Consider the following 24738-nt stretch of genomic DNA (forward strand, 5'->3'; position numbering starts at 1 on the left):
GATTATATCCAAAAAAAAAAAATAAACATAAAAAAAAGCTCTAAAGCTGTCTTTATGTTTTTGGTGTGGTTTTGCAGCAGGTAGGATGTTTTTCTCAGAGACCAAAAAGTGGAATTTCTTTCTGTGTTAGAATGGATTTCTTTGACATGTCACACTCTATATTTGTGATTAATGGCTCCTATGAAATTAGACAATAAGGGGCAATATATTCTTAAATATTATCACACAAATCTTCAAAATGAATGATGATATCAAACTGCTCTCTGAGATGTCTCTGTCTTCTATCTATCTCTATCTTCAACTGCTGAAATTCTTTGGATGGTTATTCCCAACTGAGATAAAAACATCTCACACTGAAAGCCAACAATATCCTGACAGATATTTTATAAGACTCATGGTGATAAAATAATTCATTTGTTTAAACTGATTGAAAATGTACGATAAGTCAATTTCCAATCTGCTGGGACATCTGCACAATTATGCAATTATCAGCCAATCATATGATAATACAAAAAAGTGGTTAATAAAAGAGAGCCTCAGTTAAAGCTCACAACAAAATCAGAAATTTGGCACTGGTTTATTTTTTTCAGAATGTAGCATTACAGAAAGTGCTGAAATCTTGAAATTTGAGCTGCTGAAACAACCAACAGCCAGCACTTCTGTTGACAGAACTGTCTTGTTGATGAAACCGGGAAGAAGAGAAAGCAGGGACTGATATGAGCTGAGAGGAAGGCTATGGTAAATCAAATCACCACTCTGTCCACGGTGAGCAGAAAAGATATCAGAATGACAAACATGCCAAACCTTTAAGAGGATGGACAACAACTCGAGAAAACCACACCAGATTCCACTCCAGTCAGATAAGAACAGGAATTTAAGATTAAACAGGGTGGAGACTCGTAAAAATTGGACGGTTCAAGATGCGAAAACGTTGACTGGTCTGATGAAACCTGATTTTTACTGCGACATGCAGATGCCGTGGTTTTAATTTAGTGCATCATGAATTCATGGACCCAACCTGCCTCGTGATAACACTTCAGGCTGGTTGTGATGGTGTCATGGTCTGGGTAAAGGGCGCTCCAACCCTGTATTAGAGCGATGTTCCTTATAACGTGTCCAATGAGTGTCATTTTACACACTTTGTAATACTAGGATCTTTTATGACTGAGAATAATATTACAATATTTAAGATTAAGATTTAATTATATCACAAGATAACATATATCACAAGATTTAATAATATCACAAGATTTATGTAGAAATTCAGAAAATTAAGGATTCTCTAACTGTCTAGTGCCATATAGTTAGATTCAAGGCTTTAGGTATAGTATTTCTAAGCAGAGAGTAATAGTTTTGTGTTCCTTTACATAACTGTGAAACATTTCAAAAGACTTAAGATTTCATACACAAATCAGTAAAAAAAAAATCATCATCGTAACAATAATAATAAAAACCAGGAACCTACCTTGGAAGAGTGCGGAAACATCCAGAATAAGCCTCATAATTGTAACTGATCATGTACCAGTCCGTGTTGTACATTTTGATGCACTGCCAAAAGAACACTCACTAGTTATTACCTCAAAGCACCAGATGGACTCATAAAAACATGAGTAAGATAGGAAAGTGTGACAAAACAGCTGTGTTTCTTCCAGGTTTTTATATTAGTCAAGCTTTTTTTTTTTAAATCAGAATCAGATTTTCCACAAAGTACCTCTGTTGCAAACAGGCTTTTAGCTTCTTGCTCAGCATTCTGAGGTACAGATGAGACAGCCGTTCTTCTCTGGCGATCGATTCGTAACGCCTGAATAAAGCAAATGTAAAGAAATTTCAAATACAGCAAGCACTGACCGGCTGTTTAAAAAGCATCCTGTAAGACTGGCCTTAATTTAGAAGCTTATCCAATAACCAACTAGATCCTAATCAATAAACAGAAACAGCAACAAATAAATGAGCACACAGCAAGGATTCCGATATAAAATTACAGATATCTGTTGACTGAGCTTCATTTATTAGATAGCTGATTTTATATCTTGTTCATTGTACTACAGAATCTACTACTGCTTTGTTTACTTTACATTGAGTCAAATCTCCTTGTGGTGTTGGGTTAAATATACAATAATCCACCTTGGCAGTGTGCCCTAAAAGCTGCTTGCACTTAGTTCAAACATATCGTAATCAAAGTTGATTTTGGTGAACTTACGGAGACATCATCAGCTGGCCAGAGCAGCAAGTCTCTCTGAGGATCGCTGTGGATCTGCGCTTTCCTTTGGAACACCACATTTTCATAGTCTAGAGGCTCGATGATCTTTGCTTGTTCCTGCATACAGACACAGATAACCACACACATAAAGAGAGAGAAAGAAATAACACCTTGTATTAATAAAAAGACTGAAGATTTCTGACCATGGTTTATCTTACCACATCTCTGCTCTACTCAACCAAAATGAAAACAAAGTTCAATTTCTTCAATATCTTAATTAGTACATGTGTACTGTATGATTCGATTAAGTGATTAAGATTGTGCCATGTGTTGCAGCATGTATAAAAAAATAAAAGCTGAACAGGCTCAGTTTTGGATAAAGAAAATTACCGAACCAACTTTGAAAGATGGTTTATTATTGGAGCAGGTGCTTCGGTAGTGTAGTGTAGTAAACACAGCTCGACTTGGCTGTGACTAAAGTGACATCTGTATTTAGATCTATGGGGAAAATGTCAGAGAATGTGGTTGGAAATTCAATAATGGTGATGCTTGTACATTAGTATGATGTCTGGAGTAAAAACAAAAGCACAACCTTCTCAGGTGACTGAGAATGTCAATTCATGTACATGACGTCCCCAGACTGTTAGCAAAAACTACACAGAGAGGTATGTTGTAGTATGCTTATACAGTACATAATCCCATAATTACACCTCTGAATTCACGTTTGAGAGATGCAGAAAATTTGCCACTAGTCAACATAAATAATGACAATATAAATAAACTTTTAAAGATATTCTCGACAATTAGGTGCACGCCAAAACAGACCAGTGAGGAAGCCAGGTGGGTTTGTTATGCTGACAGGGAAATTTTGACACAGAGGTTTGTCCTCATTTGTCTTCTTTGAATGAAGTGTCACTGAAAATCATTCTGGCTGGTCAACTTTAACCCATGATGAAATCAGCAAGGTGCACTGGTCAAGATAATGGTGGCTCACAATATACAATTCAATACCACATTTGTTTTTATAAGGTGGAATTAAATCAAAGATGCTGGAGGAGATTCATGATGACATGGCGAGAACATGCCAAACTCCACATAGACAGTAACCTGAGCTCAGGAGACACGGGAGCAGTTATGTGGCAACACTACCGTGCCACCCACACAACCAATGTCAACACAAAACACTGTCTCCTTACAGGTGTCCTTACAAACAAAGAAACTTCTCTTTAGGTCTAAAGATTAATAAAATTAGACATGTTTGTGTAAGTTTACATAAATCATTAAAGACTTATGGAGGGATCATGAAGCTTTCTGATAGCTACTGTTGGTCCTGCAGCCTTTATATTCAGTTCAAGTAATCAAACAAAATCAATTCATGACCTTGGCCAGTATAAAATCCTGCCTAACCCACTGCTTCACTGCAGTTTTACTTTCAATTTTCTTTTTATTACAAGGACAGTATAAAGTTTAGCTGTAAGAATATGTTCTGCTCTTAGCTATTTATAATGTTTCTATTGTATACATTTTCTCATCATTATAAGTTGGAATACATGACAATTATCATACAGGTGTTATTAAAAGTGAAATTTCACGTTTAAGTTTTCCCTACAATTTCCATTTTTCCCATACGTTGTCCAAAACTATTTAAAGCAATATGTTAGTTATCTTTAAAAGAGTTGATTAATCCTTTAAAATAACTGCTTTATTTATGGAAATACCATTTATCTATGGATATGTGACTGTGAATCAAAATACCAATGAATATTATGCATTGCTTAGAACATAGAGAGCCTCTTTCAATGTCATTGTCATAACCCTCATGAATTACTTATCAGCCGAGGTCATCTGGCATTTATTAATTTTTATTAATGACAACCTAATATACTTCTATGAAAAACAACTTGATAAACTTGTTATAAGATAAAAGGCTCATAAATCTCAATGTAACTCAAATGTAAATTTTGGGGGGGCCTTAAATTATCCAGGAAGTGAGAAAGGAAGGACTAAGAAGTTAGAAAGAGATGTTCTGCTTTTGCTGGAGTTTTAGCCAAAAGCTAAAAAAAAAAGTTCAAGAGCTGAGCCCAAATGACAAGAAGCACCAAGTTCACCAAGTTTACAATCTGCTCATTGTTTTCTGCAGCAGAGTTTCAAAAGGATTTGCAACTCGTAAGAAGTGCTGTAAAACTACATTTAAAACTACATTAAAGATATATATCATACCTGCGCATGCTTGTTATGTTAATCCTGTAATAATATAAAAGGTACTGAATGCCACTCAAAAGCAACGAAACAAATTTATATCCACTTTATAACATCTGCATACCCGCAAGCTTAACAGCTTCCTGTCAGGCGTCAAGGCATGTGCACAGAGGATTCAGAAACCAGGCTTCCAACAGTGGTCGAATTACAGTGTCTTACTGCCTTCTGCCTGCACTGTTGAACCCTCTCAGCTCTACCCCAAAACAAACATCTGTTTCATAATAAACTGTACACTCATACTTCATAGAAGAAATCAGTAGTCTGGCCTGAGATTAGTTAAAGTGCAACACCCTTCACCACCATACAACACGCTTCAGTCTGCACGGCTACTATATAATATAAAAAGGCACAAAGTATAACAGACGAATTACAGATCGTCAAACCACAAGCAAGAGGGAAAAGGAAGTGATAGCTAGCAGCAGACCACTTTGTATTTGCAGGGCGTTGGCGTATGGCTTAGCTATGATGAAGTTCTTACTTCCGTATTCACAAAAAGACGCAAAGTTTAAATGTTTCTAAACAATATTTACAACGAAATCTGTCGCAGAAAGTGTGACATGCGCAAACCGAGGTCTGACTCTACGGTCTAATGGGCTTATTGCTTTTACAGAAATCTTTGACTTAGATGAACACAAATGTAAATGGCAGCTATTGGCCTCTGTGTATAAACACAACACCTTAAATTCTTCATGGCATTTTTCTGAGCCTAAGATGTGTGTGCAACCTTCTGTAGGCCTACTAGACTCTTCTAACTGCCAGCAATAATCACAGACTAGAAATATAGCAAATTAAGGTAGCTGTTTAATATCATTTGTAAATATTAACTATGTTCGTTTGAACAAAATGATCAAAGTCTGCTAAGATTTGGAGCTCAAGACCTCTGAGTCATTTGACACCAGGTGTAGACACAACATACCCAAGCTTTTGTAATCTCAAGATGCTTCATGACAAAATGCCTTACTGTAGGATCAAAGTAAAGTCACAGTACAATGATGGTGACGAAAAAGTAGCAGGCTTCAATAGCATTTAGAATCAAACCAAGAAGATGCAGAAAACACGGCGAAAACCTCGAAGCGATTCCCAAAGCATCACTACAGCCTCACATTTACATTTACGGCATTTAACAGACACCCTTATCCAGAGTGACTTACATTTTTATTTCAATTTATACAACTAAGCAACTGAGCTTCAAGGTCCTTGCTCAGGGGTTCAGCAGTGCCAGCTTTGTGGACCTGGGCTTCGAACTCATGACCTTCTGGTCAGAAATCCAGCACCATAACCACTAGGCCTCCATAACGGTTTGTCCCCATTCAGGACACAATAGACTGAAATCATCATGCAGTCCATGAAAAACTTATCAGCCTCAACATACAGACTGCAGCCATTTTCTGCAGCATCAGCCAACATCTTATTACATGCACAGATAATAATACACCTCCCTGCTTCTGCCTGTGTATCCATTCATCCTTTCTGAACAAGGGCACAGCTTACATTCACTACACAAGCAATAGTCTCACGAAAACGCACACGATCTCTCAAACCAAATATACACGTATACACATAAAGTAAAAAAAAAAGTAAAGAGATGAGATGGAACAGAATGAGCACATGGGCCGCTTTCTGTGAACACAAAGGAGAGAGACTACAAACAGTCCATGTGGTCTGGACACCATGCGCATCAAGCCAGTGGTACATTTGTGTCCATAATCAGGGGAACAGGGGACAGTGCGTGTAAACATAATCCCATAAATATCCTTAGCTCCTTATCAGATCAATCACACGTTTGACTAAGTAACAGCTTTTGCTCTTAGTGATTGTTACAGCAGCAGCAGCAGCAGCAGCAGCAGCTCAGTAGACCTGCAGAATGGCAAACGGGAAACTGTGGCTGAAACGCGAGATCTGGAGCTTGTATATGAGGAAACAAGCGCTCAAGTGCTGTCAATTTCAATACGCATGAGACACAAGAAGAGACACGTCTCCATGAACAGGACACGGTCTCTTTAGAGTAAACTAGAGCTTACTAACCACAGCAATGGATGTCCTGACAGCTTCCGACACGCTTTGCCTGAGTTCCGCTGCTGTCCCGGGTTTACTCAGCCTTTTGGTGAATTTCCGCACTTCAGACATGCTTTGGACTTTATACGTTTAATAGTTCCATCAACTTGTCCTCTGAAATCCGAGACATTACCTTAAATCCAGGTGACAGAGATGGACAGATGTAGCGCGAAGAATGCCCAAAGCTGTTTAGCGGCGCTGCACCGCCCACACCAGGGTTGCCAGATAGACAACAAAATAGCAAATAGAAATAAATAAAAATAGGGAAAAAAAGGTTTTTTTCTTATAAATATTAACCAAAGAAAAGTAACAGTAATAATGTCGACACCGTTGTATATATTGTGCTGAATTAATAATATTTGAAGACTAACAAGAACCATCCAAAGTCTAAATTGTAGTGTGCAAACTTGGGTATTGAGAAAAATAATTGTATTTAATTATTTATTTACTTACTTACTTACTTACTTACTTACTTACTTACTTACTATTTGTTCATTTATTTATTATTTTTCTCAATACCCAAGTTTTTCCTCAATACCCATATGCTAAGTAATAAAGTGAGTATATGTCTTATGCACAAAATATTTATTTATTATGCACACAAATAACGAATTAATTAAATTGTAATTGATATATTGTGAGAGTAAAGTGATGTATTTTAAGTAAATGTGAACATGTTAGTGCAATATTGTGGAAATAACTGCAGGAAATGATGCTGAACAGCAGGTTTGGAAGCATAGATGTGTAATAGAGTGGCTATTACTGTTATACAGCAATGTTTATTATTTCATAATGGAAAACATCATACTAAGTGGAATACTTAGCTATTAGACCCTTGTGCATGCAGAATAGATTTGCAAAGTGAAACAGAGCTCGAGCAGGGATTAGAGGATTTGATTTTTTTCCCCTGATTGTAAAGCGACATCTTGGGGTAAGTATTTGTTAGTGCAAGAGTTTTTATGTTTGTTGTTCACAATGTCCATCTAACATGGGAACAAGTGGAGAAATCTCTAGGGGTTCTCTTTTAAACATAGGTTTAGACAGTGTGTAACTAGTAAGCAACGGACTAGTAGAATGAATAACAAGGTAGTTTCGAACAATTAGTAACAATAATCACATTTGTGCATGCCGGAATTTCAGGTTGTGAAATTGAATAAGAATTTATAAAAGAGGGGGAAAAAAGTTTCCCCTCTTTTATTAAAAAAAAAAGTTTTGATTCAGCATTAAGCTGACAAACCACAGCAGCCCCCCCGGTATCATCAATCCTTTTTTATGTAACAACAAGAAAGAACATTTCCAGATTATCCAAAAGAACAACAACCACATCATAAAAACACTGGGGTCCAAGGTGCATTAGTGGCCTCCAGAGTTGATGGTTTGTTCGCTGCCTCTGCTGTGTGTGTTTGCATGTTTCTCCCCTTCCTTCAGGGGTTTTCTCTGGGTAATCCATTTTGCTCCCCCAGTCCAGAGTAATGCGCTGTAGGCTGACTGGCATCTCTAAATTATGAATGTCCTGTGAGGTTGTGGCCTGCAATGCATTCATGGTGTCCACTGCCTTGTGCAATTGAATAGACCCCAGGTGCAACACTGTGTATGATAAGCGGTATGAAAAAGGGACAGCTGTATATCGTTTATGGCATTTGACAGACATGCTTAATCAGACCAACGTTTTTTTTGTACAACTCAGGGCTTTGCTCAGAGGCCCAGCAGTGGCAGCTCAATGGACCCATGATTCAAGCTCACAACCCTCTGATTAGCAACTACTATGCAACCACATCCCCGCGATAGCAACATCAAACAAGGCAAATGGGATTTCATGGATTTTAGATCAATTTGATTATTTTATCATTTTGTTTGTATGTAAGTATTGGTCTATTTCTACAGGATGGATATATATTTAAACATGACCTATTTGAGAACTAAAGGAATAAAATCCTTGTGATAATACAGTTCACATTAGGTGAAATTTGAAATGTGTTAGTTTAAGTATAACTCACCGCATTCAAACTCAGTGAAATTTCCCATGATGTTTTATCTGCCAAAAGTCTAACCTCTTTTAACCATGAAGAAGAGCTGGCTATAGGACAGGGTATTTGCACAAAATGTTCATGGTTACATAATTAAAACTTTTTCAAATAAAAATGAAGAAAATACTGTAAAGATGAATCACAGCAGGCTTTTATAGTTTTACTTTGTTTATTGTGATCTCATTTGCTGGAGAGGAATAAGATCCTCCTGTTCTGCTTAGTCACATCCTGTAGTACACCAGTTTTATACCTCTGGCTCATACCTCCTAGTCATCATAACAGCTGTCAATGTCTCCAATTAAAAAAAGTTTTTTTTTTCTGTCATCACTGGTCATCTTTGAGGTATTCATATTATATGCAGTTGCTAATATATACTTTTCCCTCTCAGAATACAAAGTTTCTCCTCTTTCTGTTACTTGCTGGGAAGAACTGTGTGCTGAAGTAGCTCAAATATCTCAGTGTTATCATCACACACAGGTGGAATGTACCCTGTGGGTAAAAAAGGCCCTCTTCTTCATTGTTACTGTAAGATATGTTATTTCTCGCCTTTCTAGAGACTACAAACAGAATGTGGGAATTTTATTTTGCGTGCTTGAGCATTTAGTGACTTACATGGCATATCTATAAACAATGCATATCATTTGTACTGTACATGCAGACTTTATCTTGACTTGAGTTGATATACAAGATGACTAACAAGATATATGTTAAAATAATCCATTGTATTTATATTAACTTGGTCTTTAGCTGATGTTTAGAATGTTTTATGATGTATTAGGACCTTGTTAAATGGCAGTATTTCTGAATGCACCATAAATTACAGCTGGTTATTGTTTAAACAAAGGGCAAGGTTGACCCCCAGGAGAGAAAGCTTACATAATGGTGTTGGAAGGAAAGATCAGTGGGACCAAATACTTGGGCTACAGACATGCAGATACACAGATATTTAAAATATTTCAGATACTGATTATTCTAATAGCAACAATTTAAATTGGTTTTACAGCTATTAAATAAAATACAATATTATATAGAACTTGAGTGATCTCTAGTCCAGGTTTACAAGAAGCAGCTTTTTCTTTTCTTTAATTACTTGCTATATGACCACAGAAAAAAATATGTACTGTAGATTAGAATGGCATATTTTTTGTCAGAAAAATCAAGTGCCTTAGGATCAGGTGGGAGACAAAACATAAAAAAAACATATAGAAAGATATAACAAAACCCCTGTTTTTGGCAAGAGTGCCCCCTTGATTTCTAATTTCGAACTGATTTATTTACAGTTTCTACTAGAACCAATGTGACATTAAAAATTGTATACACATCTGCTAAATAGTATGCCAAAATATTAGGCCTACCCAAGCTGCATTAAGTAAAAGAAACACACTGAGAAATGGCACCAGCAACAGTATTTAGCACGTTTGCCTCACACCTCCAGGGTCGGGGTTCGATTCCCACCTCCGCCTTGTGTGTGTGGAGTTTGCATGTTCTCCCCGTGCCTCGGGGGTTTCCTCTGGGTACTCTGGCATCTCTGGAAAATTGACCGTAGTTTGTGAGTGAATGGGAGTGTGTGTGTGCCCTGTGATGGGTATTCACTCCGTCCAGGGTGTATCCTGCCTTGATGCCCGATGACGCCTGAAATAGGCACAGGCTCCCTGTGACCCGAGAAGTTCGGATAAGCGGTAGAAAATGAATGAATGCAATGATACTGTATATGCAAGTGGGTTAAAATTGGTCATTTAATTAATTGATTTATTTTTCAGGTAATGAAGGATTTAAGATTAATGATAACTTCTCTATAGCCAAAGATTTTGAATCATAGATCATAGGCATTCATAAAGCAGGTCAGATTTGCGCATGTCCAGTGCTCGCGCAGTTGAAGGAACAAAGTGAGTTAATTCAATATAATGCTGTGGATTTTACAGACACTTCCAGAATAATTGGCACCCTTGGTAATGAATGGGTGAAAAAAGCTTAGGGAAAATGTCTTGGCAGCTAATTAGTCTCACAATTAAATTTTTTAGAAAAATCTAACCTTTCCTTGTAGTATTATGTATATCTACATAAATCTATAATGATATTGTTTTGAATGAAATTTCAGCATTTTTCATCATTGTCTAATAAAACATAAAAGGCTAAATATTGTATGAAGACATCGTGTGTGGGTTGGATTACTATTCTGAATAGCATTGTGGTTGGGATGTATTGTTTGTATGCTCCAGTACTTGCATGTATTCTCATAAGTTGTGATGTTTTTGTTGCTTTTTATGTTTGGGTTGTAAAATAAGAGGGATAATGTGTCATAACCCATTTTTTCATAATAATGATCGTTATGATATAACATTTTTGAACGAAAGATAAAATTAATTTGCTCCTTATAATTTCAACAACCTCAGTTATTACATAATTGAAAACTACTTTTGGTTATTGTTACAGGATAATGGTTGTACTGATGATCGTTATGCAGGAGTGTAATTTAAATGCCCTCAGGCTTCCAATAGGTGTGCATTAAGTAGAGGCTTTCTGTTGTTTCCCCCTATGTACGAGATAGCATGTTAAAATGAGACGTAATCGCATTGTATGCTGCAAGCTGCAGTGGATTGATAGAATAAAAATGGAGTACTCATTCAATAAGACTTGTATTATCTATTTATGTAGAAAAGACGGGCATGAATAGAAACATACACCCAAATATCGCACTGAAGCAATTTATTTGAAGAATATTCTGCCAGTAGTTTCATCAAAGTTGGTATTTTCCACAAAACATGGTCTTAGAAGATATAATTCCAAAAAAGTGTCAGTCCTTTGTCTGTCCTAAGGCATTTTCTATTGCATTTATTGAGAATATTCTCATTGTACATTATATACAAATGGCATGTTATGTACATCCTCCAAAAGATACAAAATTTCATACATTATCTTATGTACATTTAAAGAATACACATTCTGTACAACAGACATTCATAACCGACCTCATCTCTCACACACAAGTGACACACAACGTCTCTCCTCCCTTGTCTCTTTTTCCTTGTCCACACTTGTTATCTGACTCAGGTGCATTTAGTTTTAAGGAGTTGTAGCACTCGACGACTGTGACTGGCTCTCCATGGCTTCACTAAACTCTTCATGTTGACTAGAAGTTGACCTTTCTTCACATCATGGTGCCCAGCAACTAGATATTCCTTCCCTAGTGGAAGACAGACATTAGAGCATTCTACAATTCTTATTTCACTACATGAGTCAATCAGATTATAACAATTTTCAGTTGTAGTGTTTTGTGCACGTGTGTGCATGTGTCTGTGTAGTTACACTCACCTGGGTACAGTACAGGGCAGGTACAACCACGAATGGTCCAGGATTCTGGATAGAGAGTGACAGTACCTTGCATGTACCTGAGGGTGGAGCTGCTCCACAGCACCTTCAGAACTTTAACATCCACCTCAGCATGAGAGCCTTTATCATGTGCTGCCAACACTCTTACCTTTAAAGCTACACACATACACACACATATACACACACACTCAATATGCTTGTGTGAAAATATGAGAACCTCACTTATATAAAAGCCTCGCAATATGATGTAATCGGCTACATAGGAATATCCTTAGGCCTACACATACACATGTTAATTAGATGTGTGTGTTTATGTATGTGTGTCTGAAAATGCTGATACTTACCATAGGAATATTTCATAATGCAGAAGATTTTCTTGTTCCTAAGAGACTGTTGCTTACAGTCACATTTCTCTGCACAGAAAAAACAACACCCTTTATAATATTGCCTGTCAGTTTATATCTGTTGTCAAGGCAATATAAAAACACACATGACATTCAAGTGACACATACAGTATCTTATCCAAGCCAACAGATAGAATTCTAGGGCCACAGGCTAGCATTGTTAACAGACATATACCTTGGAAGTTCATGGCAGAAAAAAGTTCCTCCAGTCGAAATAAGGTGTTGTTGTGAACATGATCTGACCTGTGCATGTACATGTACACACACACACACACACACACACACACATTAGGTTATACAACACTTTTAGTATTCTATGGATTTCCATTCACAAATACACTCAAGTGCACCGACTAACCCAGTCATGCAGTCTCCAGTGTATGGATCACAGTCACCTGCACAGTGGCAAGGTCTGCAGCCATACTCACTGAAACCCCAGTATCCCAGCATGCACTTGTCACACAGCGGACTGGCCACACCAGGCTTGCAGGTACAGTCCCCATTAGCAGGGTTACAACTCTCGGTTCCAACATGATCGCACAAACAAGCTGTGGTTGCACAGACAAGAGAAAAATATATTAACACACATGCCCTTTCACATAAACATAAATCATAATTATACTTTATTTGTAAGGACATACGTTAAACAATGGCTACAAGAGTGCAGTCTCAATATTATAGGTAGTCCAATAAAAGGTTCAATACAGTATACAGTATACAGTATATAAAAGAATTTCCAGCAAATTATTAATCCAATTTACGATGCTGGAGAGTGAACAGTTTACAATCCGACTCCATGCACCGGTTTCATTGACATAGTATGGAATTTGAACCCCATTGCCTTGATACCCGATGACGCCTGAGATACTGTAGGCACAGGCTCCCCGTGACCCGTGAATAGTTCGGATAAGCGGTAGAAAATGAATGAATGAATGTTCTTGACACTGTGATCTAATAGGAATATGTAAAGAAAACAGATCAAGAGCAGATCAAGTACATATTCTTAAGGAGCATCCTTTATTTATTTCATTAAGGATTAAATCTACAAACTCAACAGCACTTACAAAATGACAGCACAGCTCAGTTAATACAGTTTTCAATACAATAAATTATTCTAAAAACTAAAATCATTTTAAAATGTAAATATTCAGTCAGCCTTTCAAAAAAATTAAAACTAGTCCAATATGAAAATGAATTCTTTTAGGTGGGTAAAAACTGAATTGATATTTAACCTATTTAGAAAGTATTTGCTATTTTCTTAAGGAGTTTAATCTTAATTGACTGTTAATCGATTTTGCTATTTTTCCCCCTTTAAACAGATATCATACTGCATTTCATACCCTGGTGAATGAAGAATTGTCTTTGTTACCCAAAGATTTAAGTGTGTCTACTAAATAATTGAATGTTTATATCATATATCGTTTGTAGACATGGAGTTATTACAGATACTATTTTTCTTTCAGCATGATCATTCTTTCAGAAATCTATGAGAAATGACAATTACAAGCAAAAAGATTCTGAGCCCAAACATTACAAAAGAAATAGGGGAAGAATGAAATAAAAAAGGTCTAAGAAATGTAAAAAGAGGCTCATACTCATAACAGGAAGTCTGGATCCATATGTGTGTGGAAGAGGCTGCCACATGAACACACCCAAAAAGAAATGATACTGATGTCTTGGCTAGGAGGTATCGCAACATTGGTGTGTCAGTGTATGTGATGATTAATCTGTCTGCTGCACACACACACATTAACAGCTAAAACCCCACCATGTTCTTGTTATTCTGCATGTCTCAGCTCGTTAGAAGAGCCATCAGCATTCCGAGCTGGAATAGCGCTCTATGCCAAACAGCCCCCCTGGTGTTTGCGTGTATGTCTGTGCGCGCAGGCACATGTGTGAATTAATGTATTTTCAAAAGTACAGAGTTCCTGAACTCTGACATGATCCTGGCTGAGCTTCATAAATAAATATTTGAACACAAAATGTACCCACATACAGAGTCAGCATAGCATGAAAAAAAAAGAAAAAGGACATAATGTGTAGAGGAGAAAAAAAAAATCAGATTTCCCTGAAATCATTTAACTTGCTTCACTACGTCTGAGCTCAACACCCTCCAGCATCACATACTGTATTTATTAACCAAAAGAACCTTTTCTGTAATGTTCTCCACACCTTGACAGCCACTGTGTCTATAAAATCACATTTAAGTCAACAACTTAGGAAAGTGTGTTTGTGGTGAGGTGAGGTGAGGTGAGGTGATGTTTTACCTGTACAGGAGTTGACAGCGGTCAGTTGTCTCTCTGGATGTCTGTAAAAGCCTAACAGGCACTGCTGACAGTGTCGACCTGTTGTGTTGTGCAAGCAGTGACACACACCTCCACTTTTCTGACCAGAAAGCAACCACAAACTTCGGTCAAAGTGGCAGCTCTCTGCATGTCCATTACACTTGCACTCTTGAAGCATACACACATACACACGTTAGCACTGCTGAAGTGTACAGAAAGATGCTAATTTAGAGAGAGAGAGAGAGAGAGAGAGAGAGGACAGGCAGACAGACAGACAGACAGAAAGAACACTCACTGGCACACTGGTGAGCTTCTCCATTTAGGCCACTTGCTGGTCTCCAAGGTTGGTCGTTATAGAGACGATCACATCTCTCACAGTGATCTCCTGCAGTGTGATGCCGACACACACACTTGCCATGCACCTGAAGAGGTGAGACATAAGTCAAATTTATCAATTTATACTTTATTAGCTCTCTATTTTGAGAGGATAAAATGTGTCTCTGATATTTTAAATAAATTACATGTGAGATGAAGCAAATAACCAAAATGGTGATTTATTTATTTTCTCGATTTTCTAAATGTTCTTCAAATTTAGCCATTACCGTTTCCTACACATTATCAAACAGCTAACCAAGCTGGGAGGGTGATGGCATTTAAGAACGTGCTAAATGGACAACTGTATATACTGAAATAGACCATTTGTTTGTCTCAGGGCCAAAAATGCACTCTTATCTGCTTTTCCAGCTGAGACTGTGATGCAGCACGATATGGTAACAAAACTGTCATCCCACATTTTGTTGCTCTTTCCACTGCCAAGTGACCCATATTGCCAAGGCTCAGTTTTTGGTGTGCTTTCATACTTTTCGTAACACAAGATGTAGAAACTTGCAAGGCTTACCACTGCTGTGCACAGGTTTACACAAGAAAAGAACATGGGGTTTCAACATTGGGACACAACAGCTTTGCAGACGATATAGTCAATGAATTGAAATCAACTCCCCCCAAAGAGAGTGAAAACGCCTCGTCTTTCTCTCATCTCAAACAGCCTTGTAAGTGCTTGTAAATGTTCCACATGATGCCACATACAAAGCCGCGAGCTGCACGCTCCCTTACACTCTCAACCTTATGCTCACTGCGTTATGTTGCTTTAAGCCTTTGTGTTGTCTAGCCATCACCTGTGGGAGAGAGACTGGTATCTCCACTGCCCTGTACCCAAACAGATGCCAGCAAGAACAAAACAAAATAGACTAGAGAATAAAAAAAATGCATGAGAAAAGCTGGACAGCTAATAATATAATAATATAAATGCTAATAAAAACATTACTGTACAGTGTGCAGAAGTCACGTGTTATAAAATGCTAATAAACAAGTGGTGCATGCATCTACGCCTGTATATCATCAACATGAATGAATGCATGCCTTTGTGCTTGGGTTGGTCTGGAGAGTGTGTGTATTTGTTTGGTCTGCACTGTTAGATCAAAGTCTGACCCTCCCTGGGTACGGTGTTTGTGTCAGTATTTGTCGTTACTGTCTGATTAGAAAAGGCAAACAATACAAAATGAATTAGAGAAAGTGGAATGTAATGTTGCCCTTCTCTCTACATGTTTTTCCTCTGTGTATCACGTCCGTTGTTCCTTCGCTCCTTCCTGTCTTTTCTATCTCTTTTCAGATCTTGTCCCTGCTATAAAAAGTTTAGGTTTTCAGTACCGGTACCACAGAATAGGACAAAACTTCGTAACAAATAAGGAGGAAAAAATAAACCTAAAATAATGTATTAGGTTATGCAAGCAGTTATTTACATAACCATGAGAAATGCCTGTCATAATAGCAAATATACCTACTTTTTATTAACGGGTTAATCATTCCTGAGCACACACACTTTATTCATACAATGCTCAATTGTATTTGGCATTGCTGACCTGCTGGAGTTGGCTTACATTGCAATGGTAAAAGATCTACTCATGCCTGACCTTTGTTAGGAAGAATATCTTCATGCCTAAAATCAGGTCAGGGCAATAATTCTTACAGTTAAAAATTTAACAAGTCTCCCTGTGTCTGTCTGAGGCCTAATTATTGAGGCTTAATAATTTACTAAGTGCCACTTAACATGACAAAACAACATACAAGTAAACATACACGTTCCACTTGGGTCTCCACTCACCACATTGTGGTTACGATTGGGTGTGGCCAGGTAGCCACTGGCTGGCACACACTGATCAGAATGGCCATGGCACAAGCAGGCTCCCTTCAGGATGAAGTCAGAGATGGCATAGGGAACAGTACTGAAGCCAGTATTGCTCTCTTTGAGTTGGCATGGGCATGGCTGGGGCTGCAGCAAGCGCACACGGAGATTGGTAATGCCAAGCTGGGCACGAGCCTCTGTGCTGTAGGGGTTTAATTTGCCCCATGGAGACAGAACACGATATATAACCTGGAAAGACACAGACACACAGAGCTAGTTAGCAGCTAGTTAAGATTTACCAGTTGGTGTGCAAAAATGTTAATACAACTCCAAGTCCTTTCAGTCCGCACCATTATTATGCCTGCTCTAAATAATAGGCAGCATTTTTACCTATGGGATATTAGACTTGTCCAAATTAAACAAATGTTCAAAAAGGAAACTACCTTTACATATAGAAACAATGCAAATACTATGGATAGTAACAAATAACTCTAGTTACAAATATAGCTATATAATATAGCTGGTGAAATATTATTCCTGATTAACTGGCATTTGAAGTGAGAATCACCTGGATACCTAAGACAGGCCTATTGCCTGAGTATGTAATTCTCCTGGTGAGGTTTCAGAACACATAAGAACTGGGAAAGACAGGCAGGATGCCCTCAAGTCCAAATGGTTGATGTTTTCTGATCTTGGGAAGCCTGGGAAGTCACATGTCTTCTGCGCACCTTATTTGCCATAGGCAAATAAACCCCTTCTTTGGTCTTGTAAACCTAGGAGGATTACTGCTGTCCTAGCACACGTTAGGTTGACAGGGAAGTGAACATCCTCAGTAAATATAATGTGTGTAGCCTGTTTTGGTGTTATGGGAGATGCAGAGTGCATGAAAGGTGGGCTACTCCTTCATGAGGCACATAGGTGCCAGTCATCAAGTATGGCAGTATCCAGTTGCCACTGGCGATTAAACACCCCATAGCACTCAGATGGCATAGGAAGGTATTTGACCTTGGAAGGTATCAGTAGTCTAGAGCACTGGGAACAACCATGTCAAATGAAAAGAGAGGGCCATAAAGAACCAGCCTAAACCTTATAAGTCTATAACTGGACAAAAAACATCCTTCTTTTGTACAAGGGTCTAGTATGAGTAGACCTTGCTCCTTGTTTTGAAATACACTGAAAGCTACCTTTCGATTGCTCCTCTGTCCAAGTTAAAGCACCAACTTTGACTGAAATCAAGCAGCAGAACTGACATTTGCATCCCTGCAACAATGGCCAATGTTTCCGGTCGTAAATCTTACTGCTGGCTCCCGTGTGTGGCAACAAAATCATCGGTGAATTGCAAACATTATACATTTTATATTCTCCCTCTCATTAACTCTCATCAATCGGAGCAACACTAGCCAATAATGAGATGAAACTGTGTTTATGTATGACTTCATGTGGCTCAGAGGAAGGGTGCGATCGCTTTCATCCTCCCCAGTTGGTAGCTGTTGTTTGAGCTCTCTAGTTGTTTGGAAATGGAAATTTGCCAACTTAACAGATTTAGCATATCTAAATGTATTAACGCACATCAACACAATAGTATTTCCTATAACTTTTGCTGATGTTATTTGAGTCCTGGGTAGAATGTTTAACTTCAAAAACATCCCTGTTTAAGCGGTGTGTCAAGTTCTGTATGCATTCTCACCTTTTAGCTGTTGGATAGAAATTTTTTTGTATCTTTACACACACTCACCTCTCCACCACTACATGGCCTTGGTGATGAGTATTTCTCAGTGCAGCTAAAGCCATCCTTGAGTCCAAACCAGGAGCTGCAGTTGTGGGCGTATAAGTGCAGGGTGCTCCATGTATTCCCAAAATCCTGTGAACCCTCCACAGTCATGGCTGCAGGACGTGGTGAGTGAAAGATCACAATCAGGTGTGTAAAGTAAAATTCCACCTCTAGGTCCAACTGCAATGTTTCAGTGATAGCATCTCCGGCTGATTGCCACCATGTACGTGGCTGTGTGAAGGATGAGTCTGTCATGAACGTGGGTGGATGAGCATGACGGTGGCACACTTCACACCGTGGTACGCAGCTGCCAACATCATAGTTACATAAGTATTCTGGTGTATCGGAGCCGCACTGTGTGTCTGTAAGCATTGGACGCCCCGTGGCCAGGTTGCCCATACGAGGATTACATACATGGTTCTCACATCCTAACAAACAAATGCACAGACATTACTTATTTTTATATTGATATGTGATATCAAATAAAATCAGGAATTAAATCAAGAGGAATGCTTTTGGTTTGGTGTGAAGAACACAATTTTGTTGACTTTGCCTCTGTACACCAACACAATGGATTTGAAATGAAGCAATCAAAATGTCATTAAAGAGCAGACTTTCACATTCAATTCGAGGAGTTTAAAAAATACTGATTGGGCAATACAGCCATTTTTTAATAGTCCCTCCATTTCCACAGGCTCAAAAGTAATTGGAGAAAGTGACAATTATAAGTACAAGAATTATTTTAAATTCATAGATGCAAATCATTTGCGGTCAATGAGTTCAGACTAGAACCTGCTGAGATCTCCAATTGATGAATTTCCTCCCTTGAAATGCTTTGCCAGGCAGTTGTTTATGGTTGCTGCTTGTTTGTGGATGTTTCTTGTCCTTTCTTCATCTTCGGTAAGTAAAACGAATGCATAGGTTGAGGTCAGGTGAATGACATAACACTGCCTTCACCAGATTGCATCATCTGTCTCACCATATTAGACAGATGATGCAATATACGTTCCCCCCCCCCCCTTTATTTTCTTGTGTTACCAGTGGTTTGCATCTTGTGTTAAACCCTCTGTATTTACATTTGTCACAGCGTCTCTATAATGTAGACTTTAACAATGACACGCCGGTCTCCTTAAAAGTCTTCTTTACTTGGCTATATGCTGTGAACAGGTTTCTCTTCACCATCCACTTTAGTTGAATTCTGTGGCCTTCCTGACCTTTCGGTGTCTTTGAGCTTGCCAACGCATTCCTTCTTTTTTAGAACGGTCCTAAATTTTGAGCTATGTCTGGTTGATCTGGTTGCTTTTTGAACGTAATGATGGTCTCCTTCACTTCGACTGCATCTTTGGGCTGGATGCTGAGAGTTCCACTGAACAGCTACCAAATATAATTTCAACAGTATGGAATCAACAACAGAACTTATATCTCCATATGTTGTCATTAAACAACAAAGATGCAGGTTACACCTGGTCATGAAAAAGCTTATCAGTCAAATGACTAAAGTTATTGTCCAATTGCTTGTGAGTCTGTGTAATGGAGGTACTGTACAATGTAATCATTTCAGCTTTCCAAATGGAAATGGACTACACACTATAGCATAAAAAATTTATAATCACGATCATTGAGAACTGCATTTTATATACAGTTGCTGCATCCCCTATAGTTTTTTTGGATAAAGGATTGGAATGAGGTGTGGAATGAGTCAAAATAAAGACTGAGGATATTGTAATTATTTGAAATAACCTTTTATTACACATTTAGATGGGGATATGCCAACTTTAGAACTAACATCATTTACATTTTAAAAATGTATATTACTTTGTGACAATAATGTCTTATTAGTTTGTCCCTAAAGACAGAAAGTGATATTAAACCTGGTGTGTGTGTGTGTGTGTGTGTGTGTGTGTGTGTGTGTAAGTGTAAGAGAGTGTGTGTGAGTATGTGTGTATGTTGTTATGATGGCACCTGCAGTGCACTGACCTGAACGCACAGAGTGAGCAGCGCTGCACGCGAGCACGAGAAACAACACCCACCTCTCCATCGGTGACCCGTCAATATGTCCCAAACAAACAAACAAACAAACAAACAACGTCTCCAATGTCTTAAAACGTATCGAATAGCGCTGGAGTGAATTCTCTTGTCATAAAACAAGTGGAAGGATCCGCAAGTAGCGCCAGCGTCTCTCAAGCGGCGAGTAGCAGCATGACTGCGTGCGCGTGGCTCGTCCAGGTGCGCGAGCGCCTCTGAGCTGCACTGATTTGTCTCCGTGTTGAATACAAAGCGCGCACCTGAGCAGCGCCACGAATCTCACCAAACGCCGCCATCTGTTCACGAGGACACTCGTGAGTCCGGCTTTCCACACGCGATATGATCAAGGCTTTATCATTCACACGCATCTCATCTCGCGCTTATGCTGCTGGATCCTCGAGTTGAATTCTCTGGAATATTGCTGAGTGACAGGAGCATGAACTTTAGCTCCGCCCCCTTTCCCAACATTTTGACTCGCATTTAAAGGAGAATTCCCTGCAAATCCGACGCTTGAGTCACTATTGAATTTGTTCCAAGCTATACACACACACACACACACACACACACACACACACACCAGTCGGAAGGTTGTGAGTTCGACTCCCAGATCCACCAAACTGCCACTGTTGTGCCCCTGAGCTTAACCCTCAGTTGTATAAAAACAATGAGATAATGTAAGTCACTCTGGATAAGGGTGTCTGCTAAATGCTGGAAATGTAAATATGCAGCTGAAATGATTTTGTTTTATTATTTTTTTGCCATTGTTCTCTAGAAAGAAAGAAAGAAAGAAAGAAAGAAAGAAAGAAAGAAAGAAAGCAATGGCACATTCATTTATCTTTAACCATGATATCAAAAACCATTTTGACTTAATAAAGGGTATTGGGAGGCAAATCACAATTGTTTTGTGTAGCAGTATAATCACAGTATGCTAATTTCTCCCATATTGTGCAGACTTACCGTACTTCTAACCTACATAATTCCAAATCTAATCATGTGCGGTGGTTTAGTTTTAGAAGTGGCTTGATTGGTGTCAGATTAAAGGCTGGAGGGAGGCAGAAAGCGGAAAACAGGGAAAGCAGCTGAGTGGGAAATGCTGGTGGATCAAAGCCATGCCGTTCACAGCCCCTTTCCTGATTGGCCGTCTGGAATGTGGACTGGCTGAAAGGCTTTCCGCTCATAATCCGTTCATGTGGATTTGCAAATGTTTCTTAATTTAATCGTGAGCTGTTTTGCTCAAGTTTTTACAAGAGTCCAGTGCTCTACCTCTTTCATCAGTTATAAAGGCTGTACTGAAGAGGAGATACTGTGGTTATCTGATACAGGGTTTTGTCTGCAATGGACAGAACACTGTTTTGTTTTAACTTGTCCTACAGATAAGCTTTTGGGTGTTGTTTGAAGCACCAGTCCTTGATTTGGATTACCTTTGATTACGGTCAAACTGATATTGACATGCCTGTCTATTTCTTGTAAGGTCAAGTGCTTGGGTAAACTGAATCCAACCTATATTCTTTATGAACATTTAATGATTTCACATGACAGCGCATGCATTCCCTTCATTCTATCAAACAACACTATTCATTCAGAAAAGATACTTGTCAGTATGTTTATACAAATTATGTCACATTCAGACTGTGGAAGAAATATAATTAGTAGACATACTGTATTTTTTATCATCTTTGGCGGCTTGTATTAGCAGCTGCTGTATGTGATTAAAAAAACTCAACATGTTTAAGAGAGCATTCCTGTCTTGAATAATAGCAGGTTGAACATTGTTAGACATTATTTCAGGTAGGGAAGGGTAGATTGAGACTTAAAATTATTTCTTATATAGGGACATTGTATTGTGGGACTCCCAATTGGTGCAACAAAACAGTGTCTACCCTAAAGAGTGCAAGTTTGAATCCTGTCAAATCTGTTTGTTGAGCTAAACTGTCTGTGATTTCTCTCATCTGTCCCTTGCCTCCTAATAATCACAGCAGTATCTGTGAAATCGTGTACGTGGAAATAGGGTGACACAGCATGAGCAGCTGTTTGAAAGTGGCTAGCTTCACAAGTCTCAGAGCCTTCATGGCCAATAGATTTTGTATGACTGGAATTTTGACAAGACTATATTAGGGAGAAAAATGTGTTGAGGGAAAAAAGAATAGCGCATATAGCACACAATATTGATGTGCAGGATATTAACTAATGCTGCTTCCATAATCTCAGTGACTTTTACTGTGGTAGGGTTGATAGTCCCAGACAAGCTGGTCTGAGCATTTCTGAAGCTGAATATCTCTTGGAATTTTCATGCATAGCAGTTTCAAGAGTTTAAACTGAGTGGTGCAAAAAACAAAAAGCTTCTAGTGAGCAGCATTTCTGAGGGTGGAAGCATGCTGTTGATGAGTCCTGTCAAACAAGAACATACATCTGAGACTACACTGGCTACAGACTCGACCAAACTGGGAAAATCTAGCCAGGTCTGATGAATCTTGATTTCCGTGACATGCAAATGTATGGGTCAGGGTTTAGTGTCAAGAGCATGAATCCATGTACCCAACCTGCCTCATGTCAGCAGTTCAGGCTGCGTTTCGTGGCACATATCGGGCCACTTCAATCAAGCATTGTTGGAATACCAGAGGATGAGTATTGTTGCTAACCATGTACATCCCTTTAGCAACAATGCATCTATATTATTATAGCTACTTCCAGACAGATAATGTGCCATGTCACAAAGCAAAAGTCTCAGGTCTGTCGGTCTCTTCAATGGCCTGAGCATCTTTGGGATGTGGTAGAATAGAAGATTCACAGAGTAAATGTGCAACACACTGACATGGAAAGAACATGCAAAACTCCACAAAGACGTTGGCTCAGGATCCAATTGTGGCACTTGGAGCTTTGAGACAGCAAATCTACCTCCCAAAAGCAGTGCAATTATAAATAAAATTATCTGCAAAACCAGTCCACTAAGTAAAAATATATGATCCTATACACTGGAGGGCTTTTACATTTCAGCATCTGTATTATTGCTAAATGCATGGTCAGACGTCTTTAGCCGGAGCGAAGTACAAAAGTGCTTTTAAGTCTCTATCAATGAATACATTAACATCATAACTATAATCTTTAGTATTATGTGGTATAGGATGGGTTTTGGATCTGCTTGCTGAACATCCCATTCCAGATTTAGTTCCCCATTTGCTGTTACAATAATCTCCACTCTTCTGGGAGGGATTTACAAAACATCTTTGAATGTGGTCATTGAAATGTGTTCATCCATCAAACTGTTTACATGCTCTTTGCACATGTTGTCTCACATTTCAGTTGATAGCAATTTTGCACAATACTTTACAATACCTCATGTAACTGCTGCTATAATACTAATGTGTTCATGCCAGTATTCCTGCACACGCAATATTGATTGAACATACAATATTTACACTGGTCAGTGCTGTTTTTTACTTGATTAATTAATTAATTAATTAATTAATTTTAACTGTTTTTGTTTATTGTCTTTTGTGTATTGTCTTGTATTTTTTGTTTGCACTGTCTGTCATGCACTGTCTTTCTGATTTGTCTTGTCCTGCACTGTTTGCACCAGGTCACACAGATGCACTTTATGTGGCTAGGACTAACTTAAGTCCATATAGCTCTGTGTTTGTTTTATGTAGCACCATGGTCCATGAGAAACCTTGTCTAATTTCACTGTGTACTACAACAGCTATATATAGTTGAAATGACAATAAAAGCTTCTTGACTTGACTGTAAACGAGCAAGCCAGAGATGAAGGTGGTGTTCATTCAGCTATGACATTAGTGAGAACAAGCATTGATGTTGAGTGAGGAGGCCTGGGGTGCAGTCAGTGCTCCAGTTTATACTAAAGGTGTTCAGTGGGGTTAAGGTCAGAGAGGTCCACTCCAGCCTTGACCAATCATGTCTTCATGGAGCTCATTCACAGTGGCATCGTCATACGTAAACTTGTTCGGGCCTGTTATTCCCAGTGAAGGGAACTTGTAATGTTAAACACAGCACAACATTTACAGATAATTGTGTTCTTCAAATTTTGTAGCAAAAGTCTGAAGAAGACTCATATAGCCAGGTGTCCATATACTTTAACCTATGTAAAGTTGGTCGAGTTTTCTTGTAACCTGGCGCCCTCTGTTGGTCGCATAATGACATAGAACAAAAAGCTGCAGTACGACGCAGAGTTAATTATCGGACACT

At 38.6% G+C, this 24738-nt stretch overlaps 2 protein-coding genes across 4 annotated transcripts in view; both read right to left on the reverse strand.

The window, feature by feature from the left end:
• Positions 1–6726, reverse strand: part of dock11 (dedicator of cytokinesis 11) — a 60979-nt gene extending 54253 nt beyond the window's left edge. For both annotated transcript variants that reach the window (XM_027169559.2, XM_027169558.2), the window contains exons 1-4: positions 6485–6726; positions 2201–2317; positions 1712–1801; positions 1466–1548 (exon numbers count right to left, since the gene is read on the reverse strand). In XM_027169559.2, coding sequence (XP_027025360.1) covers positions 1466–1548; positions 1712–1801; positions 2201–2317; positions 6485–6586 — 392 coding nt within the window. In that variant the 5' untranslated portion in view covers positions 6587–6726. The remainder of the gene's footprint in view (positions 1–1465; positions 1549–1711; positions 1802–2200; positions 2318–6484) is intronic.
• A 4504-nt stretch (positions 6727–11230) lies between these two features.
• Positions 11231–21644, reverse strand: ntn4 (netrin 4). 2 transcript variants are annotated; one of them, XM_027169567.2, is made up of 10 exons: positions 21496–21644; positions 18478–18941; positions 16722–16991; positions 14856–14982; positions 14543–14728; positions 12634–12823; positions 12451–12518; positions 12216–12284; positions 11854–12027; positions 11231–11725 (listed from the first exon to the last, which is right to left on the reverse strand). In XM_027169567.2, exons 2-10 carry the CDS (start codon positions 18910–18912, stop codon positions 11589–11591), a joined length of 1656 nt encoding a protein of 551 aa, XP_027025368.2. In that variant the 5' UTR covers positions 18913–18941; positions 21496–21644; the 3' UTR covers positions 11231–11588. The 2 variants fall into 2 exon arrangements, with proteins under 2 accessions (XP_027025368.2, XP_027025367.2); XM_027169566.2 differs by lacking the exon at positions 21496–21644 and adding an exon at positions 20491–21000.
• Between the last annotated feature and the right edge of the window lie 3094 nt (positions 21645–24738).

This window comes from Tachysurus fulvidraco, chromosome 1 (genome assembly GCF_022655615.1).
Source record: "Tachysurus fulvidraco isolate hzauxx_2018 chromosome 1, HZAU_PFXX_2.0, whole genome shotgun sequence".
Classification (NCBI taxonomy): Eukaryota; Metazoa; Chordata; class Actinopteri; order Siluriformes; family Bagridae; genus Tachysurus; species Tachysurus fulvidraco.